Source organism: Entelurus aequoreus, linkage group LG07, assembly GCF_033978785.1.
Source record: "Entelurus aequoreus isolate RoL-2023_Sb linkage group LG07, RoL_Eaeq_v1.1, whole genome shotgun sequence".
Lineage (NCBI taxonomy): Eukaryota > Metazoa > Chordata > Actinopteri > Syngnathiformes > Syngnathidae > Entelurus > Entelurus aequoreus.
This window is the reverse complement of record NC_084737.1, coordinates 15,711,114-15,735,555: the sequence shown is the minus strand read 5'-3', so window position 1 is coordinate 15,735,555 and position 24,442 is coordinate 15,711,114. Positions and strand designations below refer to the sequence as shown.

Genomic DNA, 24,442 nt, shown 5'->3' with positions numbered 1-24,442 from the left:
TGTTTCTGTAACATTGCAATATTTTCTCGTAAAATTATAATTTTTTTATGTAAAATTGTTACTTTTTTAATGTAAAATTATTACTTTTTTAATGTAAAATTATTACTTTTTTAATGTAAAATTATTACTTTTTTTAATGTAAAATGATTACTTTTAATGCAAAATGGTGACATTTGTCATAACAAATGTTGACTTTTGTCACAATATTGCCCATTTTTTTGTTCTTGTAAAATAGTAAAATCTTTGTCATCATTTTGCCGAGCAAAACTTCCGACTATTAATATAATATTGCCAAAATGTTAAATTTTTCTCATAAAATTGTGACTTTTGTCAAATAAAATTACGACTCTTTTCATAAAATTGCCAAAATGTTAAGCTTTTCTTGTAAAATTGCGACTGTTATCGATTAAATTCCAACTTTTATCATAATATTGCACATAAGTTCAGTTTTTCTTTGACTTGCGTTGAATATAATGACGACTTTTATTATAAAACTGCAAAATTTCGAAGTTTTTCTTGTGAAACTGTGACTTTTTTTTGTGAAATTCCAACAAATTTTTTCACAACAAGCTTTTTTATATTTGCATAGTATGTATATATTATTAATGTTGTAAATACAAATCTTTATATATCTAGAAAGGGTGGTCCTAAAGAGGTAGGCTTTTTTCTCAGGTCTCAAGAAGGTAACAAAGTGTGTGTGTGTGTGTGTGTGTGTGTGTGTGCGTGTGTGTGTGTGTGTGTGTCCTACCCACTTCTCTAAAGTGGGCTGGCTCAAGGTGGAGGACAGAGTTAAACAACTTGCACTGAGCCTAGTCTATAAAATCCGCTACACCTCCCTGATACCGAAGTACATGTCAAACTACTTCCTTAACGTAAATGACCGCCATAACCACAACACCAGGGGGTGCTCCACTAACCACGTTAAACCCAGATTCCGAACTAACAAAGGTCTTAACTCATTCTCTTTCTATGCCACATCAATGTGGAATGCGCTCCCAACAGGTATAAAAGAAAGGGCATCTCTATCCTCCTTCAAAACCGCAATAAAAGTTCACCTCCAGGCAGCTACAACCCTAAACTAACACCCTCCCCGGATTGCTAATAATCAAATGTAAACAATCAAATGCAGATACTTTTTCTTTTTCTTATGCCTTCTGATCTCTCTCTCTCTCTCTCTCTATGTCCACTACTTGATGTCCATACCCCCCCCCCACCCCCACCCCCTCCACACCCCTGATTGTAAATAATGTAAATAATTCAATGTGATTATCTTGTGTGATGACTGTATTATGATGATAGTATATATGATAGTATATATCTGTATCATGAATCAATTTAAGTGGACCCCGACTTAAACAAGTTGAAAAACTTATTCGGGTGTTACCATTTAGTGGTCAATTGTACGGAATATGTACTTCACTGTGCAACCTACTAATAAAAGTCTCAATCAATCAATCAATGTGTGTGTGTGTGTGCTTGTGTGTGTGTGTGTGTGTGTGTGCATGCATGCGCGTGTGTGTGTGTGTGTTATTTTCTTTTTTTTTACCGGTTAAAGCAGTTTGTGTTGCAATCTGCCTGCAGGAAGGGAACTCATATGGCCCCATTCCTCGAGGTTTACCTGACACATGAAACGTGACAAATTCAGGGGGGCCGCACTATCCACTCTAACCGCCAGATGGCAGTAATGTTTTGAATATTTCAAAACGTGTTTCGTAGCGATTCCAACTTTGACCACAGCGTCAGTCGCTATGTAGAGGGGGCGCTTTCCATCATTTTCAGCAGGCCGCATTGCAAAATGGTTAGCCTCCCACCCCTTCTTCATCTCACACGTGAGATCCACCCAGGAATGCGGCCATATGAATCCATTCCCTGCTGTATAAATAAAGTTTGGGTCAAATGGGGACCCGCGAAGAACTGCTGACCTGCGAGGAGATAAGGGGCTCGTATCTCCAGCTGGAAGTTGAACTGGTAGTCCATGGAGTTGATGGCCTCATCCTCCAGCAGAGCAGCCAAACAGAATTGAGGGCTGCTGGTAGCTGCATCGTGTGGGCTGGAGGGATGTCTGTCTCGCCTACAAGTGCAGGAAAAGCAAGTGATCATCTTGAAGTAAGCGCCACCAGCAGCGGGGGTCCTTACACTCTGGAGAAGTTGGGGGACAAGCCCTGCTCCTCGTTGATGCTCCTCTGCACACGCGGCGTGCAAACCGCCGGCGTGGACAAGCTGATGCCGCCGCTGGGCAGAGTGGACAGCTCGCAGGAAGTGCTGACCAGGATGTGGACCGTCTCCAAGGGAGGGATGAGGCCCAGGTTGACGACGAGCACCGTCCTCTCCAAGTCCTCGTCCAGGACTACGTGGCCTGGAACACCGTCTTGGATCAGTTCACTTCACAAGTCAACTTTTGTACTCCCAATAAGGTAGACAAAGAGATGTGTAAACACTTTCTCTCCTCTGGATTGTAAATCATTTGATGTAGAACATGGTTTGATGGCACTAGCTGCAGGTGAAATAAATAGCTGTATATCCAGTAGTATTTTCCAGCAGGAAGATGGGATGTTGTGTAACTGCCATTTTAGCTAGAAAGGTAGGTACTGTAGGTATTATAGCATCATCATTGTAGTAGATGGTAGGTAGTTAGGTATCATAGATGGTAGGTAGGTGTCATACCATCATAGCTATTGATAAGTAGATGGTAGGTAGGTATCATACCATCATAGTTACTACTGGGTAAATGGTAGGTAGGTAAGTATCATAGATGGTTGGTAGGTAAGTATCACAGCGTCATCGTTATAGTAGATGGTAGGTAGGTAGGTAGGTATCATAGATGGTAGGAAGGAAGGTAGGTATCTTACCATCATAGTTACTAATGGGTAAATGGTAGGGGTAGGTGTCATAGATGGTTGGTAGATAGGTAGGTATCATAGCATCATTGTTACAGTAGATGGTAGGTAGGTAGGTATCATAGATGGTAGGTAGGTAGGTGGGTATCATAGTGTCATCGTTATAGTAGATGGTAGGTAGGTAGGTAGGTAGGTAGGTAGGTAGGTAGGTGGGTATCTTAGATGGTAGGTAGGTAGGTGGGTATCATACAATCATAGTTATTAATGGTAGGTAGGCAGGTCGGTCGGTCGGTAGGTAGGTGGGTATCATAGCATCATAGTTATTAATGGGTAGATGGTAGGTGGGTTGGTAGGTATCATACCATCATAGTTACTAATGGGTAGATGGTAGGTAGGTAGATGGGTATCATACATCATAGATATTGATGAGTAGATGGTAGGTAGGTAGGTATGTAGGTAGACATCATACCATCATACCTGCGCTGGATGGTAGGTAGGTAGGTATCATATCATCATAATTATTGATGAGTAGATGGTAAGTAGGTAGGTAGGTAGGTAGGTAGGTAGGTAGGTAGGTAGGTAGGTAGGTAGGTAGGTAGGTAGGTAGGTAGGTAGGTAGGTAGGTAGGTATCATACAATGATAATTATTGATTGCCAGTTGGGAGGTAGGTTGGTCTCATACCATCATAGTTATTTATGGGTATATGGTAGGTAGGTAGGTAGGTAGATATCATACCATCATACTTACTAATACATAGATGGTAGGTAGGTAGGTAGGTATCATATCATTATAATTATTGATGAGTAGATGATAAGTAGGTGGGTAGGTAGGTAGGTAGGTAGATATCATACCATCATAGTTACTAATACGTAGATGGTAGGTAGGTAGGTAGGCAGCACACCATCATAGTTATTGATAAGTAGATGGTAGGTAGGTAGGTAGGTAGGTAGGTAGGTAGGTAGGTAGGTAGGTAGGTAGGTAGGTAGGTAGGTAGGTAGGTAGGTAGGTAGGTAGGTAGGTAGGTATCATACAATGATAGTTATTGATGGGTATATGGTAGGTAGGTAGGTATGTAGGTAGGTAGGTAGGTAGGTAGGTAGGTAGGTAGGTAGGTAGGTAGGTAGGTAGGTAGGTAGGTAGGTAGGTAGGTAGATAGGTAGGTATCATACAATGATAATTATTGATGGGTAGTTGGGAGGTAGGTTGGTCTCATACCATCATAGTTATTGATGGGTATATGGTAGGTAGGTAGGTATGTAGGTAGGTAGGTAGGTAGGTAGGTAAGTAGGTAGGTAGGTAGGTAGGTAGGTAGGTAGGTAGGTAGGTAGGTAGGTAGGTAGGTAGGTAGGTAGGTAGGTAGGTAGGTAGGTAGGTAGGTAGATATCATACCATCATACTTACTAATACATAGATGGTAGGTACTGTAGGTAGGTATCATATATCATAATTATTGATGAGTAGATGGTAAGTAGGTAGGTAGGTAGGTAGCTAGGTAGGTAGCTAGGTAGGTAGGTATCATACCATCATAGTTACTAATACGTAGATGGTAGGTAAGTAGGTAGGTAGGTAGGCAGCATACCATCATAGTTATTGATAAGTAGATGGTAGGTAGGTAGGTAGGTAGGTAGGTAGGTAGGTGGGTTGGTAGTTAGGTGGGTAGGTAGGTAGGTAGGTAGGTAGGTAGGTAGGTAGGTAGGTAGGTATGTAGGTAGGTAGGTAGGTGTCATACAATGATAATTATTGATGGGTAGTTGGGAGGTAGGTTGGTCTCATACCATCATAGTTATTGATGGGTATATGGCAAGTAGGTAGGTAGGTAGGTAGGTAGGTAGGTAGGTAGGTAGGTAGGTAGGTAGGTAGGTAGGTAGGTAAGTATGTAGATAGGTAGGTATTATCATAGTAATATGAAGGTATCTAGTGAGCTCGCTAGGTAGATAAGTAGATATGTCGGTTGGTAACATATCATAGCTGTCATAGATGGTAGGTAGGTAGATGGGTATCATGCTATCATAGTTATTGATGGGTAGATGGTAGGTAGGTACATAATTGGGTAGGTTGGGAAGTAGTTGGGTGGGATTGTAATAGGTTGGTAGATGCTAGGTGGATTGGTATAAATCATAGTTCATAGCTATCACAGATAAGTATATGGTTATTAGGTAGGTAAGTAGGTATGCAGACAGGTAGGTAAGTAGGGAAATAGGTAGGCATTTAAGGCACATAGGTAACTAGCTCGATAGGTAGGTACGTGGGTAGATTTGATGTTAGGTATGAAGGTAAATAGGTATCATGAAATAGGTACAATCAAAGGTATCATAGATAATGGGTAGCTTGGTAGGTGAGTAGGTAGGTATCATATAGTCATCATAGCTGGTAAATGGCTAGTTACTGTAGGTGATTGGGTAAAGTGGAAAGTGAGTATTATATAGAGATGGTAGGTAGGTAAGGGGGTTGGCGGGCATGTTTAATTCGGTGTCGTGTTGTTGAAGAAATATCACTTTAAAATCTGTACGTCTCACCAACGCCGCTAGGTGGTGCTCCGTTTGGCACGCCGTTGTAACAGTCGTCCATCTTGGCCTTGTCTTTGATCTGCAGCGTGATGATCTGGCTGGAGATCATGGCCTCGAAGCCCACGACAATGGCTTTCTCCTCCAGCGGGTAGATGAAAATCCCTGCCGGAGAACACCAAACAAAACCCAATGGAGCCCCCGCGCTTCCTCAGAACTTAGCGAACTCACCTTCAATGGCAGGTAGGTAGGTAAGTAGGTAGGTTGGTAGGTAGGTAGGTAGGTGGGTATCATACCATCATAGTTATTAATTAGTAGATGGTAGGTAGATAGGTATCATAGATGGTAGGTAGGTAGGTGGGTATCATACCATCATAGTTACTAATGGGCAGATGGTAGGTAGGTAGGTAGGTAGGTAGGTGGGTATCACACCATCATAGTTACTAATTGGTAGATGGTAGGTAGGTAGGTAGGTAGGTAGGTAGGTAGGTAGGTATCATACCATCATAGTTATTAATGGGTAGATGGTAGGTAGATAGGTATCATAGATGGTAGGTAGGTGGGTATCATACCATCATAGTTACTAATGGGTAGATGGTAGGTAGGTAGGTAGGTAGGTAGGTAGGTAGGTAGGTAGGTAGGTAGGTAGGTAGGTAGGTATGCAGGTGGGTATCATACCATCATAGTTACTAATGGGTAGATGGTAGGTAGGTAGGTAGGTAGGTAGGTAGGTAGGTAGGTATAACACCATCATAGTTACTAATTGGTAGATGGTAGGTAGGTAGGTAGGTAGGTAGGTAGGTAGGTAGGTAGGTAGGTAGGTAGGTAGGTAGGTAGGTGGGTATCATACCATCATAGTTATTAATGGGTAGATGGTAGGTAGGTAGGTAGGTAGGTATTATACCATCATAGTTATTAATGGGTAGATGGTAGGTCGATAGGTATCATAGATGGTAGGTAGGTGGGTGGGTATCATACCATCATGGTTATTAATGGGTAGATGGTAGGTAGATAGGTATCATTGATGGTAGGTAGGTAGGTGGGTATCATACTATCATAGTTACTAATGGGTAGATGGTAGGTAGGTAGGTAGGTAGGTAGGTAGGTAGGTAGGTAGGTAGGTAGGTAGGTAGGTAGGTAGGTAGGTAGGTAGGTAGGTGGGTGAGTATCATACCATCATAGTTTCTAATGGGTAGATGGTAGGTAGGTAGGTAGGTAGGTGGGTATCATATCATCATAGTTACTAATGGGTAGATGGTAGGTAGGTAGGTGGGTGGGTATCATACCATCATAGTTACTAATTGGTAGACGGTATGTAGGTAGGTAGGTAGGTAGGTAGGTAGGTAGGTAGGTAGGTAGGTAGGTAGGTAGGTAGGTAGGCAGGTAGGCAGGTATGTAGGTATCATACATCATAGTTAATAATGGGTAGATGGTTGGTAGGTAGGTAGGTGGGTATCATACCATCATAGTTACTGATGGGTAGATGGTAGGTAGGTAGGTAGGTAGGTAGGTAGGTAGGTAGGTAGGTAGGTAGGTAGGTAGGTAGGTAGGTAGGTATCATATCATTATAGTTATTGATGAGTAGATGGTAGGTAGGTAGGTAGGTAGGTAGGTAGGTAGGTAGGTAGGTAGGTAGGTAGGTAGGTAGGTAGGTAGGTAGGTAGGTAGGAACTCACCTTCGATGGCATGGTCCTCTATGTTTTCGTACGCCATGGAAGCCGTCATGGCCTGGGTGTAGCCTCTGACGCAGGAAGTGATGTCAGAGATGCTGAGGGGTAGAGGGCTCCGGTTCTCCTTGTTGATGAGTCCAGGCATGGCGCTGAAAAAAACAACAACTAGACGTTAAATGGACCCTCTAAATCAGTGGCTTTCAAACTGTGGTCTGGTCCCTCGATTAACCCACTAGGAGACCTGGGACCTTTATGGGTCTTTTTAATTGCCTTGCTTTCTGCAACGGAACTTTCATTCGAAAGGTTAGCGGTATGAAATATGACCACAGGACTTGTAAAGGAATTCATCTCAAAATCTGCATTGTCTGTTCTTTGCTAAATTATTTTTACCACCAGCTATTGAGTGAGTATACATTGGAGTTCCCCAGGACCCTTTTCTCCCCCATCGACTCCCTTTATAATGCCCATGTTTCCATATACTGTAAACCTGGTATTTTATCATGCTTATTCCAAGAATTTACCTTTAAAAATACGTGCAAACCCTGTTTGAGGTGTAATTTGCCCCCTCTACCACTAGTACCTGGTGTTCATATTAGACCGGGGGTCGGCAACCCGCGGCTCTAGAGCCGCATGCGGCTCTTTAGCGCCGCCCTAGTGGCTCTCTGGAGATTTTTCAAAAATGTATGAAGAATGGAAAAAGATGAGGGGAAAAAAAATCTATTTTTTTGTTTTAGTATGGTTTATGTATGAGGACAAACATGACACAAACCTCCCTAATTGTTATAAAGCACACTGTTTATATTAAATATGCTTCACTCATTCGAGTATTTTGCGAGCGCCGCTTTGTCCTACTTATTTTGGCGGTCCTTGAACTCACCGTATAGTTTGTTTACATGTTTAACTTTCTCCGACTTTCTAGGACGTGATTTATGCCACTTTTTCTGTCTCATTTTGTCCGCCACACTTCCAACGTTGTGCGTGAGTGCACAAAGGTGAGTTTTGTTGATGTTATTGACTTGTGTGGAGTGCTAATCAGACATGTTTGGTCACTGCATGACTGCAAGCTAATCGATGCTAACATGCTATTTAGGCTAGCGACATGTACATATTGCATCATTATGCCTCATTTGTAGCTATATTTGAGGTCATTTAGTTTCCTTTAAGTCCTCTTAATTCAATTTATATCTCATGACACATGTAATATGGCTTAATTTTTGCGGCTCCAGACAGATTTGTTTTTGTATTTTTGGTCCAATATGGCTCTTTCAACATTTTGGGTTGCCGACCCCTGTATTAGACGCATAGTTGCTTTGAATCTGCCAACAACTTACAGAAGGGATCCCCAAACTTTTTGACTCGGGGGTCGCATTGGGTTAAAAAAAAATGTGGCTGGGGGCCGTGTTCTATGTAACTGTATATATACTGTTGCGTCCCAGCAGATCTTCCTCCCAGGGAATTTAAGTTGCTGGTCACTCCCAAGTTCTTTTGATGACATTTAAGCTGAGTAGAAGAAACAGTGTTTGACTTACAGACTTCTGGGCAGACTCCTAGAGCAGATTTTAGAAAAAGGCTCTGCTTACCTTAATTTATGTTTGGCCAAGTGAGTCTGTCCAAAAGAGTGCAAGAGATTTCCAATCGTCAGCGTGTCATCTCGGACGAAGCCCCCAAATTGTTGCGTCCCAGCAGATCTTCCTCCCAGGGAATTTAAGTTGCTGGTAACTCCCAAGTTCTTTTGATGACATATAAGCTGAGTAGAAGGACCACCAGAAACAGAATAGGTATTTTGTCATTTATTTCCAAAGCTTTGGAAATAGAATGAGACCAATCCAGCACAGAGCATTCACTAGCGCAGCTAAAACCGGTCTAATCTAAAATACGGAAGCCTTCTATTCTATAATGTGTTTCTCGCTCCCACCCTCGTTGTCTCTCTTTCCAGCCCAAAACACATGCCCATTCTTCTCCTCAGCTGGACACAGGAACAGAAAAGGAAAAGGAGTTATGGCTACTCCATGCATACCAAAGTTTCAAGGCCGACACACAGTACTTGCAGACCAAAAGAGCACAATTGGAAGAACACTAGCTGTTTTGTAATATGACTATGAAAATAAAGAAGTAACACTTAAATATGGATATATGTAAAAATCTGCTTCCGTCAATACATATATATATAAACCCCAAAACCAGTGAAGTTGGCACGTTGTGGAAATGGTAAATACAATGATTTGAAAATCTTTTTCAACTTATATTCAATTGAATAGACTGCAAAGACAAGATATTTAATGTTCCAACTGGAAAACGTTATTTTTTGCAAATATTAGCTCATTTGGACTTTGATGCCTGCAACATGTTTAAAAAAGCCGGCACAAGTGGCAAAAAAGACTGAGAAACACATCAAGCACTTTATTTGGAACATCCCACAGGTGTGCAGGCTAATTGGGAACAGGTGGGTGCCATGATTGGGTATAAAAGCAGCTTCCATGAAATGCTCAGTCATTCACAAACAAGGATGGGGCGAGGGTCACCACTTTGTGAACAAATGTGTGAGCAAATTGTCGAACAATTTCAGAACAACATTTCTCAACCAGCTATTGCAAGAAATTTAGGGATTTCCCCATCTACGGTCCGTAATATCATCAAAGGGTTCAGAGAATCTGGAGAAATCACTGCACGTAAGCAATGATATTACGGACCTTCGATCCCTAAGGCGGTACTGCATCAAAAAGCGACATCAGTAAAGGATATCACCACATGGGCTCAGGAACACTTCAGAAAACCACTGTCAGTAACTACAGTTTGTCGCTACATCTGCAAGTGCAAGTTAAAACTCTACTATGCAAAGCGAAAGCAATTTATCAACAACACCCAGAAACGACGCCGGCTTCGCTGGGCCCAAGCTCATCTAAGATGGACTGATGCAAAGTGGAAAAGTGTTCTGTGGTCTGACGAGTCCACATTTCAAATTGTTTTTGGAAACTGTGGACGTTGTGTCCTCCGGACCAAAGAGGAAAAGAACCATCCGGATTGTTCTAGGCGCAAAGTTGAAAAGCCAGCATCTGTGATGGTATGGGGGTGTATTAGTGCCCAAGGCATGGGTAACTTACACATCTGTGAAGGCACCATTAATGCTGAAAGGTACATACAGGTTTTGGAGCAACATATGTTGCCATCCAAGCAATGTTATCATGGACGCCCCTGCTTATTTCAGTGAGACAATGCCAAGCCACATTCCTATTCAATTGAATATAAGTTGAAAAGGATTTGCAAATCATCGTATTCTGTTTCTATTTACCATTTACACAAAGTGCCAACTTCACTGGTTTTGGCTTTTGTACATAGTTTTTAGTTGTTGTTTTTTAATTAAAAAATATATATCAACATGGCCGCCGCATACTTTGACTTTTCAGTATGTGGCTCGTGGCGGAAAAAGTTTGAACACCCCTGAACTAAAGTATCAAAAGTACGGATATATTGATTTGAGGATTATTTCCGTATCGATCCGCACATCACTAAGATGAAGGTGAAATGTTGATAACAATAAAGAGTTGGGTGGATACTAACGATGGCAAAATGATGAGATTAGGGCTGTGTTGTATCCATTTGTTATGCATGTCCATAAATGTCCACTGCAAAAGACGCTGGAGAATATGTAATTATGATGGATTAGCCTTTTTAGAACACAGAGAGCATATTTTTCTCCATCGTACGACTCGCAGCGTATTTGTCCATTAGAGCGCATCAGGATCTGATCTCATTAAGCAGGTAACTAAAGGTCAAAGCGGCGAAGGCGGGATGGTCCTCAGCAACACCACAGCGAGGAAAATCAGTACGGAGGAGAGCGCTCAGCATTCCCAATTATGGAAATGAATCCATGAAATCCCGCGTGGCTTTGTCTGGTGCGAGCGCATCAGTACCGCGCCGTCGCCGCTTATGACGAAAGCCATTTCCATAGAGACGGATCGGCTCGCAGAACACAGCGGCAAGGACCAGGCAACCGATTTAGATTCAGATTTCATACTTGAAATAAAGATTCTTTTTTTTTTCATGAATCAAATACAATAACATGTTTAACGAGATGAGGCAATTCCTGAAGGAAGTGTGTGTGAAATTGAACTGAAATGCTGACAAAATGTGGTATGAATGTAAGAATAGTTTGAAATGATTCGAATGTTGAAGAGTTTGAATTTCCAGGAAAAAAATGAATTTGGTTTGGAACTTGGGAAAGTGTTAGTTGGAATGTCCAGGGTGAGTGGAATGTGTTGATGTTGGAACGGTTTGAATAGGTTGAAAAATGTGCGAATTGTGCAACTTGGAAAAATGTCCCATTCATTTCAATGGGAACGTCCTGGAATTTAGGGAAAAGTGGGATTTTTTGGAAAATGATTAGGAGCATGAATGTCCTGAATGAGCTGAATTGGTTGGTGTTGGAATTGTTTAAATCAGTGAAGAAATTTTGAAGTAGTAAGTGTTTTTTAATTGAGAAATTGTATTATGTATTCCTGGAATTTCGGGAAAACCGGGAATGTTTCTAGTTCCTAAACCAACTTTTTTTTTTTTGTCCTGACTAAGAAAAAATGTTTGACAGTGGAACGGTTTAAATGGAATGAAAAATGTAAAAGGAGTAGTCAAATGAAAAAGGTTGGAAAAAGGGTCTGGAAAAAAAACAGGAATTCCTGGAAATTTGTTGAACGTGGAAAAATTATGGTTTGAATGTCTAGAATGAGTGGAATGTGTTAAAGGTGGAATGGTTTGAATTGGTTAAAAAATATGGGAATTGTGGAAGTTTAAAAAATGGACAATTCATTTTGAATGGGGGAAATGTCCCTGAAAACTAGGAATTCTTGGAAATCCGGGAATTTTTTTAAATTGAAGAACTTGGGAAACTCTTAGTTTGAATGTCTAGGATGAGTGGAATGTGTTGATGTTGGAACGGTTTGAATAGGTTGAAAAATGTGCGAATTGTGCAACTTGGAAAAATGTCTCATTCATTTCAATGGGAACTTCCTGGAATTTTCGGAATTTTGGGAAAAGCAGGTTTTTAAAAAAAAAATGATTAGGAGCATGAATGTTCTGAATGAGCTGAATTGGTTGGTGTTGGAATTGTTTAAATCGGTCACAAAATGTTGAAGTAGTAACAGTTATTTAATTGAGAAATGGCATTACGGAATTCCTGGAATTTCGGGAAAACAGGGAATGTTTCTAGTTCCTAAACCAACTTGGTTTTTCGTCCTGATTTAGAGGAATGTTTTGACGGTGGAACAGTTGAAATGAAATGAAAAATGTAAAAGGAGTAGTCAAATGAAAAAGGTTGGAAAAAGGGTCTGAAAAAAAAACAGGAATTCCTGGAAATGTGTTGAACTTGGAAAAATTATGGTTTAAATGTCTAGGATGAGTGGAATGTGTTGAAGGTGGAATGGTTTGAATCAGTTAAAAAATATGGGAATTGTGGAAGTTTAAAAAATGGACAATTCATTTTGAATGGGGGAAATGTCCCTGAAAACTAGGAATTCTTGGAAATCCGGGAATTTTTTTAAATTGAAGAACTTGGGAAACTCTTAGTTTGAATGTCTAGGATGAGTGGAATGTGTTGATGTTGGAACGGTTTGAATAGGTTGAAAAATGTGCGAATTGTGCAACTTGGAAAAATGTCTCATTCATTTCAATGGGAACTTCCTGGAATTTTCGGAATTTTTGGAAAAGCAGGTTTTTAAAAAAAAATGATTAGGAGCATGAATGTTCTGAATGAGCTGAATTGGTTGGTGTTGGAATTGTTTAAATCGGTCACGAAATGTTGAAGTAGTAACAGTTATTTAATTGAGAAATGGCATTACGGAATTCCTGGAATTTCAGGAAAACAAGGAATGTTTCTAGTTCCTAAACCAACTTGGTTTTTCGTCCTGATTTAGAGGAATGTTTTGACGGTGGAACAGTTGAAATGGAATGAAAAATGTAAAAGGAGTAGTCAAATGAAAAAGGTTGGAAAAAGGGTCTGAAAAAAAACAGGAATTCCTGGAAATGTGTTGAACTTGGAAAAATTATGGTTTAAATGTCTAGGATGAGTTGAATGTGTTGAAGGTGGAATGGTTTGAATCGGTTGAAAAATATGGGAATTGTGGAAGTTTAAAAAATGGACAATTCATTTTGAATGGGGGAAATGTCCCTGAAAACTAGGAATTCTCAGAAATCCGGGATTTTTTTTTAAATTGGAGAACTTGGGAAACTCTTAGTTTGAATGTCCAGGATGAGGGGAATGTGTTGATGTTGGAATGGTTTGAATACGTTGAAAAATGTGCGAATTGTGCAACTTGGAAAAATGTCCCATTCATTTCAATGGGAACTTCCTGGAAATTTGGGAATTTTGGGAAAAGCAGGATTTTTTACAAAATTATTAGGAGCATGAATGTTCTGAATGAGCTGAATTCGTTGGTGTTGGAATTGTTTAAATCAGTGAAGAAATTTTGAAGTAGTAAGTGTTTTTTAATTGAGAAATTGTATTATGTATTCCTGGAATTTCGGGAAAACCGGGAATGTTTCTAGTTCCTAAACCAACTTTTTTTTTTGTCCTGACTAAGAAAAAATGTTTGACAGTGGAACGGTTTAAATGGAATGAAAAATGTAAAAGGAGTAGTCAAATGAAAAAGGTTGGAAAAAGGGTCTGAAAAAAAAACAGGAATTCCTGGAAATTTGTTGAACGTGGAAAAATTATGGTTTGAATGTCTAGAATGAGTGGAATGTGTTAAAGGTGGAATGGTTTGAATCGGTTAAAAAATATGGGAATTGTGGAAGTTTAAAAAATGGACAATTCATTTTGAATGGGCGAAATGTCCCTGAAAACTAGGAATTCTTGGAAATCCGGGAATTTTTTAAAGTTGGAGAACTTGGTAAACTCTTAGTTTGAATGCCTAGGATGAGTGGAATGTGTTGATGTTGGAACGGTTTGAATAGGTTGAAAAATGTGCGAATTGTGCAACTTGGAAAAATGTACCATTCATTTCAATGGGAACTTCCTGGAATTTTCGGAATTTTGGGAAAAGCAGGATTTTAAAAAAAAAAAATGATTAGGAGCATGAATGTTCTGAATGAGCTGAATTGGTTGGTGTTGGAATTGTTTAAATCGGTCACGAAATGTTGAAGTAGTAACAGTTATTTCATTGAGAAATGGCATTACGGAATTCCTGGAATTTCGGGAAAACAGGGAATGTTTCTAGTTCCTAAACCAACTTGGTTTTTCGTCCTGATTTAGAGGAATGTTTTGACGGTGGAACAGTTGAAATGAAATGAAAAATGTAAAAGGAGTAGTCAAATGAAAAATGTTGGAAAAAGGGTCTGAAAAAAAACAGGAATTCCTGGAAATGTGTTGAACTTGGAAAAATTATGGTTTAAATGTCTAGGATGAGTGGAATGTGTTGAAGGTGGAATGGTTTGAATCAGTTAAAAAATATGGGAATTGTGGAAGTTTAAAAAATGGACAATTCATTTTGAATGGGGGAAATGTCCCTGAAAACTAGGAATTCTTGGAAATCCGGGAATTTTTTAAAATTGAAGAACTTGGGAAACTCTTAGTTTGAATGTCTAGGATGAGTGGAATGTGTTGATGTTGGAACGGTTTGAATAGGTTGAAAAATGTGCGAATTGTGCAACTTGGAAAAATGTCTCATTCATTTCAATGGGAACTTCCTGGAATTTTCGGAATTTTTGGAAAAGCAGGTTTTTAAAAAAAAAATGATTAGGAGCATGAATGTTCTGAATGAGCTGAATTGGTTGGTGTTGGAATTGTTTAAATCGGTCACGAAATGTTGAAGTAGTAACAGTTATTTAATTGAGAAATGGCATTACGGAATTCCTGGAATTTCAGGAAAACAAGGAATGTTTGTAGTTCCTAAACCAACTTGGTTTTTCGTCCTGATTTAGAGGAATGTTTTGACGGTGGAACAGTTGAAATGAAATGAAAAATGTAAAAGGAGTAGTCAAATGAAAAAGGTTGGAAAAAGGGTCTGAAAAAAAACAGGAATTCCTGGAAATGTGTTGAACTTGGAAAAATTATGGTTTAAATGTCTAGGATGAGTTGAATGTGTTGAAGGTGGAATGTTTTGAATCGGTTGAAAAAGATGTGAATTGTGGAAGTTCAAAAAATGGACAATTCATTTTGAATGGGGAAAATGTCTCTAAAAAATAGGAATTCTCGGAAATCCGGGATTTTTTTTAAAATTGGAGAACTTGGGAAACTCTTAGTTTGAATGTCCAGGATGAGGGGAATGTGTTGATGTTGGAATGGTTTGAATACGTTGAAAAATGTGCGAATTGTGCAACTTGGAAAAATGTCCCATTCATTTCAATGGGAACTTCCTGGAAATTTGGGAATTTTGGGAAAAGCAGGATTTTTTACAAAATTATTAGGAGCATGAATGTTCTGAATGAGCTGAATTCGTTGGTGTTGGAATTGTTTAAATCAGTGAAGAAATTTTGAAGTAGTAAGTGTTTTTTAATTGAGAAATTGTATTATGGAATTCCTGGAATTTTGGGAAAACCGGGAATGTTTCTAGTTCCTAAACCAACTTTTTTTTTGTCCTGACTAAGAAAAATGTTTTGACAGTGGAACGGTTTAAATTGATTGAAAAATGTAAAAGGAGTAGTCAAATGAAAAAGGTTGGAAAAAGGGTCTGAAAAAAAACAGGAATTCCTGAAAATTTGTTGAATGTGGAAAAATTATGGTTTGAATGTCTAGAATGATTGGAATGTGTTGAAGGTGGAATGGTTTGAATCAGTTAAAAAATATGGGAATTGTGGAAGTTTAAAAAATGGACAATTCATTTTGAATGGGGGAAATGTCCCTGAAAACTAGGAATTCTTGGAAATCCGGGAATTTTTTAAAATTAGAGAACTTGGGAAACTCTTAGTTTGAATGTCTAGGATGAGTGGAATGTGTTGATGTTGGAACGGTTTGAATAGGTTGAAAAATGTGCGAATTGTGCAACTTGGAAAAATGTCCCATTCATTTCAATGGGAACTTCCTGGAATTTTCGGAATTTTGGGAAAAGCAGGATTTTTTTTTTTAAATGATTAGGAGCATGAATGTTCTGAATGAGCTGAATTGGTTGGTGTTGGAATTGTTTAAATCGGTCACGAAATGTTGAAGTAGTAACAGTTATTTAATTGAGAAATGGCATTACGGAATTCCTGGAATTTCGGGAAAACAGGGAATGTTTCTAGTTCCTAAACCAACTTGGTTTTTCGTCCTGATTTAGAGGAATGTTTTGACGGTGGAACAGTTGAAATGAAATGAAAAATGTAAAAGGAGTAGTCAAATGAAAAAGGTTGGAAAAAGGGTCTGAAAAAAAACAGGAATTCCTGTAAATGTGTTGAACTTGGAAAAATTATGGTTTAAATGTCTAGGATGAGTGGAATGTGTTGAAGGTGGAATGGTTTGAATCAGTTAAAAAATATGGGAATTGTGGAAGTTTAAAAAATGGACAATTCATTTTGAATGGGGGAAATGTCCCTGAAAACTGGGAATTCTTGGAAATCCGGGAATTTTTTAAAATTAGAGAACTTGGGAAACTCTTAGTTTGAATGTCTAGGATGAGTGGAATGTGTTGATGTTGGAACGGTTTGAATAGGTTGAAAAATGTGCGAATCGTGCAACTTGGAAAAATGTCCCATTCATTTCAATGGGAACTTCCTGGAAATTTGGGAATTTTGGGAAAAGTTGACTGGCTCGAGATGGTTTAGCGTGTTAGCTCTCAAGTCTGGATATTACCAGATTGAGATGAATGAAGCGGATCAAGTGAAAACTGCCTTTGTTACCCCGTTAGAGTTCTGGGAGTTGAATTGCATGCCGCAAGGCGTTACCAATGCTCCCTCAACTTTTCAGCGCCTCATGGAAACGTGCATGACAGATCTTCACTTGAAAGAAGTTCTTGTGTTTCTTGACGATTTCATTGTCTTTTCACGAACCTTGGAGGAGCATGAAGAGCGCCAGCTACGAGTCGTCAACCGATTGAAGGAATATGGCCTCAAGTTAACCCTGGAGAAGTGCAAGTTCTTCCAAACCTCTGTACGGTACCTGGGTCATGTGGTGTCTGAGCAGGGAGTGATGACTGATCCAGAGAAGATTTCAGCCTTAAAGACCTGGCCAATTCCACGCACTCTGAGAGAGCTAAAATCCTTTTTAGGATTTGCCGGTTACTACCGGAGGTTCATCACGGGATATGCGGCTATAGCCAAGCCACTGAATGACTTGACAAGGGGCTATACACCACCCCGTAGGTCCGGACAGAGAGGATCCAATCACAAGTCACACGCCTCGACTCATACACCGTTTGGAGGAAGGTGTTTGTCGGAATGTCAGAGTGCCTTTGAAAACCTGATTGAGCACCTAACTACTGCACATGTTCTGGGGTTTGCACACCCGAAGGAGCCATACATCTTACATCCAGATGCGAGTGCCACATGTCTCGGCGCAGCTCTTTATCAGGTGCAAGATGGTCATTTGCTGTGATGAGGTGGCGACTTGTCCAGGGTGTACCCCGCCTTCCGCCCGATTGTAGCTGAGATAGGCTCCAGCGCCCACCGCGACCCCGAAGGGAATAAGCGGTAGAAAATGGATGGATGGAATATGGTCATTTGCGAGTCATCGCATATGCTACTCGTGGTTTATCCACCAGTGAATCACAATATTCTGCTCATAAACTAGAATTTCTAGCATTGAAATGGAGCATTACAGCAAAATTTAACGATTATCTGTATGGCGCTAACTTTGTTGTGGTTACAGACAACAACCCATTGACATACATCCTGACATCCGCCAAACTTGATGCTGCTAGTCATCGTTAGCTTGCTGCACTTTCAACGTCCACCTTCACGCTTCAGTATCGGGCTGGCAAGCAAAACCTTGACGCTGATGCGCTATCAAGCCGTTCCCATGATTCATCTCTTGATACTTCCTCTGATCTAGATCTCGTCCGTCAGTTCACCATAGGGCACAGCAGTGCGCCAGGATATGAAATTTCCCCAGAAGTCGTTGCGGCCATTTGCCAAAGTCGTCTTGTGAAAAGCTGCAGTTCAACCAGTTCTACTGATTACCCTCCCATCACATTGGTTGAGTCCATGACCACCTCTGCCAAAGCTATCGCTGAGAGCTACCTTGACGAGAATCAGCATGGGTTGCTAGTTGTTCCAGCCTTGTCTATTGAGGAAATCAGGGAGAAACAGAGATCTGATCAATCCATCCGACAGGTTATTCACCAGTTGGAAACGGGAGAGCATGTACCCCCAACAGTAAGACACAAGCTTCCCGAATTGGCATTGCTTCGTCGAGAATTGAACCGCCTGGAATTGATGGATGATGTCCTCTACAGGAGAAGGCAAGATGGAGATGAAGTACTTTTCCAGCCTGTTTTACCTGAAGGGTTGAGGGCCTTGGTTCTGACAAGTCTTCATAATGACATGGGACACCTAAGTGTTGAGCGAACACTGGACTTGGTACGCTCTAGATTTTTTTGGCCACATATGTCAGCAAATGTTGAGACCAAAATCAGGACTTGTGACGAAAATCCCCACCAGAGAGGGCCGTGCCCTTGGTTAATATCACCACCACTCGGCCACTTGAGTTGGTGTGTATGGATTGTCTATCTCTAGAACCTGACCAGAGTAACACCAAAGACATACTTGTTCTTACGGATCACTTTACTAAGTTTGCGTGGCTCTATGTACCCCTAATCAGAAAGCACATACCGTTGCACGTTACTTATTGGAACACTTTATAGTTTACTACAGCATACCCAAGAAGCTTCATACTGATCAGGGACCAGACTTTGAGTCTAAGCTCATAAAATAACTCTGTGAGGTTGCTGGTATTGACTACTCCATACCATCCACGAGGGAACCTTGTAGAGCGGTTTAACCGAACTCTATTAAGTATACTCGGAACTTTGGAGCCTAAGCAGAAGAAGCGATGGAAAGAGTACGTGAAGCCACTCTGCCATGCGTACAATTGTACCAACAATGATGTAACTGGCTTTACGCCCTATAAATTAATGTTCGGTCGCTCACCCCGCCTTCCAGTCGATCTTGCTTTTAGTCTTCCAGTCCGCGGAAAGCAGTCAATGTCACATTCCCAGTATGTTGAGCATTTATGTTCCCGGCTCGAGCAATGTTTCAACCTTCCTGCTAGAAATGCGGAGAAATATGCAGAACACAATAAAAGAAGATTTGATCAACGGTTTACCCCATCTAGTTTGGACGTTGGTGGTCGTGTTTTAGTTCGCAATGTGAAACTGCGGGGAAAACACAAACTTGAGGATAAGTGAGAGCGTGAAGTATATGTCATTCTCAGCCGTGCGGGTGACCTTCCAGTATATACAGTGAGACTAGAAAGGGATGACAACGCTTCAACTTAAACTCTTCACCGTGATCTTCTACTGCCCTGTGAGTCTCTTCCGAGTGATACTTGCCAAAAGTCTCCTGAGGCAATGCCTCCTCGCAAACCAGTGACCCGAGCCAGCAGCAAGAGACACCGTTTAGTGAGAATCATGACAATTCTGAAGATGAGGATGATTGCCAATTACTCTCACCTAAAACCTTCACTGTTTAAAAAAAACATCCTACCATCACTTGACAATGCTCCAGAGTGTATACTTACCGAACCTGTGAAACCCTACTTACCTGATCCAGGGAAGTCCTCTGCCGATCCAGCCACATCGCTGCCTCCATCTGTGGGAGAAGATCACGAACACTTACCTGCATCCAATGAGCCTGTTATTTTTTCAGCCGGAGAACCTGAAATCGGAGAATAAGATGAAATGGATGGAGAAACGGAGAAGAGTGGCCAAGAAGAGACTTCCTCAGAGTCTACCGACCCTGCCCTTACCCAGTCGGTTGTGTTTGATGACTCTGAAGTTCTCAATGCAACTGATGTTGAGCCTGATGCTATTCGACAACCACATGAGCAACTTGGTTATTCCATGTTGGGTAATCCTTTTATTTCAGTTGTTCAGACGCTTTTCCATAGTCTAGCAGATGCCTATGGTGAGATACTTAATACCACCCCTGCAGGGAACTCTAGCTTAGAACTACCCGTTCACATTATGTAGTATGCACACAGAGGTGCACTATCTTAAGGGGGTAGGGTGTAACACAGGTGTCAAATCCATACTTTTATATTTTTGCAGAGATTATTATGCTCTTGCTCGCTATTGCTCTTTGAGCTCTGGGTGTTCTCCCCTGTCACGTGATCGCCACGATCCAAATAGCTTTGGTTATATGCGGGTAGCAGGAAGTGGCTGGTATGCTCTTGCGCTCTATTGCTCTTTGAGCGCTGCGCACTTTCCCTAGTCACGTGATCGCCGCAGTCCAATCAGCTGTAGTTATAAGCCGGTAGCAGGAAGTGGCCAGTAGACGTGAGGGGAGGCAGGTTGTATTTCTGCTACCAGCGCCGGATTATTGTCATTGAGCTGTGTATGACTGTAGAAACGGAGTTGGCCAGGCTTCTCTTTAGGATGGGGAGCTAAGGGAAAAAGCATCTAGTCCAAGGACCGTTTATGGGAGATTCCAGCCAGGAACCCTGCTATGTCTGGGCTGGTAGGAGGCTCTCGAGCCACCCTCTACACACTTTCACCCATAACCGCAGCATATGGACTGTACTACTATACTTTCTCCAAGAACTTTCTCCAAGAACTTTAATATCTGAGCTGAGGTTTAAACAAGATCCAGAGACACTTAATCATTCAATTAATATTGTATAAATGTATATAGTAATTGTGTTTCCTTCAAATTGCTCACATGTTGAATGGCCATTCAACTCATTGGGTGCCAAGCAAACCGCAATTCAGTCTCTGCCTTCTGTCTCCGAGTGAAAACTCTAGTCTTCTGTCCTTAGCCCATAACACCCCATATATTTTACATTGATTTGTAGCACGTATAGGTTACATTATCGTAAAAATAACAGTGATATTGTTTTTCAGTTTAAACATTGTAAAAACAACAACTGCATTTTCGGGAAGAACTTTTTTTTAAAAAAATAAATAAATACAAATAAATAAAAAACAACAGCGGTACAGTTTTTCCATTTACAGTAATGCACTGTAAAAACGACCATAACATTTACCGTAAAAAAATAAATAAATAGCAGCTTATCGTAAAAACAATAGTGATATTGTTTTTCAGTTTACACACTGTAAAAGCAACAACCGCATTTTCGGGGGGTAAAACATAAAAACTAAATTAAAATTGAATTAAAAATAACAGCGGTACAGTTTTTCCATTTACAGTAATGCACTGTAAAAACGACCATAACATTTACCGTAAAAAAATAAATAAAAAGCAGCTTATCGTAAAAATAATAGTGATATTGTTTTTCAGTTTACACACTGTAAAAGCAACAACCGCATTTTCATGGGGGAAAACATAAAAAATAAATTAAAAATGAATTAAAAATAACAGCGGTACAGTTTTTCCATTTACAGTAATGCACTGTAAAAACGACCATAGAATTTACAGTAAAAAAAATATGGCAGCGTTTTGTACAAATAACAGTGGTATTGATTTTCAGTTTACACACTGTAAAAACAACAACCATAATTTTTGGGAGAAAAACATTAAAAAAAATTAATAAATACAAAAAAAATAATTAAAATAAGCAGTGATACATTTTTTCCATTTACGGTAATGCACTTTAAAAACGTCCATAAAATGTACGGTAAAAAAAAAAAGGCAGCTTATCGTAAAAATAACAGTGGTATTGATTTTCAGTTTACACACTGTAAAAACAACAGCCGGAATTTTGGGGAGAAAAACATTTAAAAAACGAATAAATAAATAAAAATAAATAAAAAATAAACAGCGATAGAGTTTTTCTATTTACAGTAATGCACTGTAAAAACGACCATGAAATTTACAGTAAAAAAAAAAATGGCAGCGTTTTGTAAAAATAACAGTGATATTGTTTTTAAGTTTACACACTGTAAAAACAACAACCGTATTTTTGGGGGAAAAACATATAAAAAATAAATAGATAGATGAATAAAAAATAACAGCGATACAGTTCTTCCATTTACAGTAATGCACTGTAAAAACGACCATAGAATTTACAGTAAAAAAATAAATAAAAAATGGCAGCGTATCGTAAAAATAAGAGTAATTTTTTTTAAAGTTTACACACTGTAAAAACAACAACCATATTTTCGGGGGGAAAAACATAAAATAAAATATAAAACATACAAATAAACAGAAATTAACAGTTTACACACTGTAAAAACAACAACCATATTTTCGGGGGGAAAAACATAAAATAAAATATAAAACATACAAATAAACAGAAATTAACAGCGATGTAGTTTTTTGATTTACAGTAATGCACTGTAAAAACGACCTTAAAATTTACGGTAAAAAAATGGCAGCTTATCTTAAAAATAACAGTGATATTGTTTTTCAGCTTAAACTGTAAAAACAACATCTGTATTTTGAGGAGGGGAAAACCGGCAGGTGTGTCGCTAGAATTTGATCGTAAAAACAACATTTACAGTAACGCACTGTAAAAATAAGGAAGAGTTTTAGGGTGGAATTTTGCTGACTTACAAATAAAGCGTTTTTTGCAGATATGCATTGTTTGGACTTGGCGCACATGTTGAGTGCACCCCTCCTGGCTCACATGACTCACCGTCCACTCCCAGAGGTTTTCTCTGTGCACTCGTCAGTGTCAAAAGCATTGCCGCGGTAACCACCTGTTGAAAGGCGGCGTCTGCGCCACGGAGGACGCACAATGGTTCCGAGCTGCTCTTTCCACGCGCCATCAGCTTACCTTTCATCTGCGTCCGCCGAGGAGCTCTCTGACTCGCCGAGGCCACTGAAGATGAAAGATGTCCTCCTCCGCCTCCTCCTCCTCCTTGCTGCTACAGGTGGCGGCACAGGCGAGGTGGCTCGGGCTGCTGCAGCCCTTTAGTGAAGCACAGCAACATGTGGCTGAAAGAAAAAAAAACCTTCCTCCTCCTCCTCCTTATCTTCACAATGATGCTGCGAGAGAGGAAGAGGAGGAGGGGTCCAGTGCTGAGGAGGCACATCCCCCTTCTCCTCTCACTCATATTGATTACAACACTATGATCAATATTGGAGCTTGGTGGTGGGAACTAGGGGTATTAAAAAAAATAGATTTTTGAATGATCCGCCATTCTTACCTGTGATGATTCTTAATTGATCCAAACAAATCAAAAATCTTTTTTTTGTTTTGTTTTTTTACTCCGTCCTGTCCAGACGCCAAGGCAAATCATATTGTTGATGTAGATGTCCATATCTGCTGTACAGATTAGGGGTGTTAAAATAAAAATAAAATAAAAAATCGATTTTCAGATTAATCACGATTCTTTTTGTAACGATTATTAATCGATTACAAAAAATTAAAAATCTTTTTTTTTTTTTTTTTTTGGCACCCTTAATTTTTAAATCTGTCCTGTCTAGGCATTTAGACAATTATATAGCTGATGTAGATGCCCATATCTGCTGTACAGATTAGGGGTGTCAAAAAAATGTAAACAATTTTAAAAAATCGATTTTTTTTTTAGATTAATCACGATTCTTTTTGTAACGATTATTAATCGATTACAAAAAATAATCGATTTTTTTTGTTGTTGTTGTGTTTTTGGCACCCTTAAAGGCCTACTGAAATGAATTTTTCTTATTTAAACGGGGATAGCAGATCCATTCTGTGTGTCATACTTGATGATTTCGCGATATTGCCATATTTTTGCTGAAAGGATTTAGTATAGAACAACGACGATAAAGTTTGCAACTTTTGGTCTCTGATTAAAAAAAAGCCTTTCCCCTACCGGAAGTAGCGTGACGTAGTCAGTTGTTCACCTCCTCATATTTTCCTATTGTTTTCAATGCAGCTAGAGCGATTCGGACCGAGAAAGCGACGATTACCCCATTAATTTGAGCGAGGATGAAAGATTCGTGGATGAGGAACATTAGAGTGACGGACTAGAATGCAGTGAAAAACATATCTTTTTTCGCTCTGACCGTAACTTAGGTACAAGCTGACTCATTGGATTCCATACACTCTCCTTTTTCTATTGTGGATCACGGATTTGTATTTCAAACCACCTCGGATACTATATCCTCTTGAAAATGAGAGTCGAGAACGCGAAATGGACATTCACAGTGACTTTTATCTCCACGACAATACATCGACGAAGCTCTTTAGCCACTGAGCTAACGTGATAGCATCTGGCTCAAATGCAGATAGAAACAAAATAAATAAATCCCTGACTGGAAGGATAGACAGAGGATCAACAATACTATTAAACCATGTACATGTAACTACACGGTTAATAATTCTCAGCCTGGCAAAGCTTAACAATGCCGTTGCTAACGACGCTGAAGCTAACTTAGCAACTTAGCAACCGGACCTCACAGAGCTATGACAAAAACATTAGCGCTCCA

The 24,442-nt window shown here is 39.9% G+C and overlaps 1 protein-coding gene across 6 annotated transcripts in view; it reads right to left on the bottom strand.

Moving 5' to 3' along the window:
• vwa5b1 (von Willebrand factor A domain containing 5B1) overlaps window positions 1-23,007 on the bottom strand; it is a 94,093-nt gene extending 71,086 nt beyond the window's left edge. For 4 of the 6 annotated variants that reach the window (XR_009826720.1, XM_062052683.1, XM_062052686.1 and 1 more), the window contains exons 1-5: window positions 22,806-23,007; window positions 7,019-7,161; window positions 5,355-5,507; window positions 2,137-2,356; window positions 1,923-2,071 (exon numbers count right to left, since the gene is read on the bottom strand). Coding sequence is in view for 5 of the 6 variants with exons in the window: in XM_062052683.1 (XP_061908667.1) it covers window positions 1,923-2,071; window positions 2,137-2,356; window positions 5,355-5,507; window positions 7,019-7,157 (661 nt within the window). In the remaining variant the exon portion in view is untranslated. Of the gene's footprint in view, window positions 1-1,922; window positions 2,072-2,136; window positions 2,357-5,354; window positions 5,508-7,018; window positions 7,162-8,592; window positions 8,652-22,805 lie in introns of those variants that run through there. The other 2 variants (XM_062052684.1, XM_062052687.1) reach the window with 2 other exon arrangements.
• Between the last annotated feature and the right edge of the window lie 1,435 nt (window positions 23,008-24,442).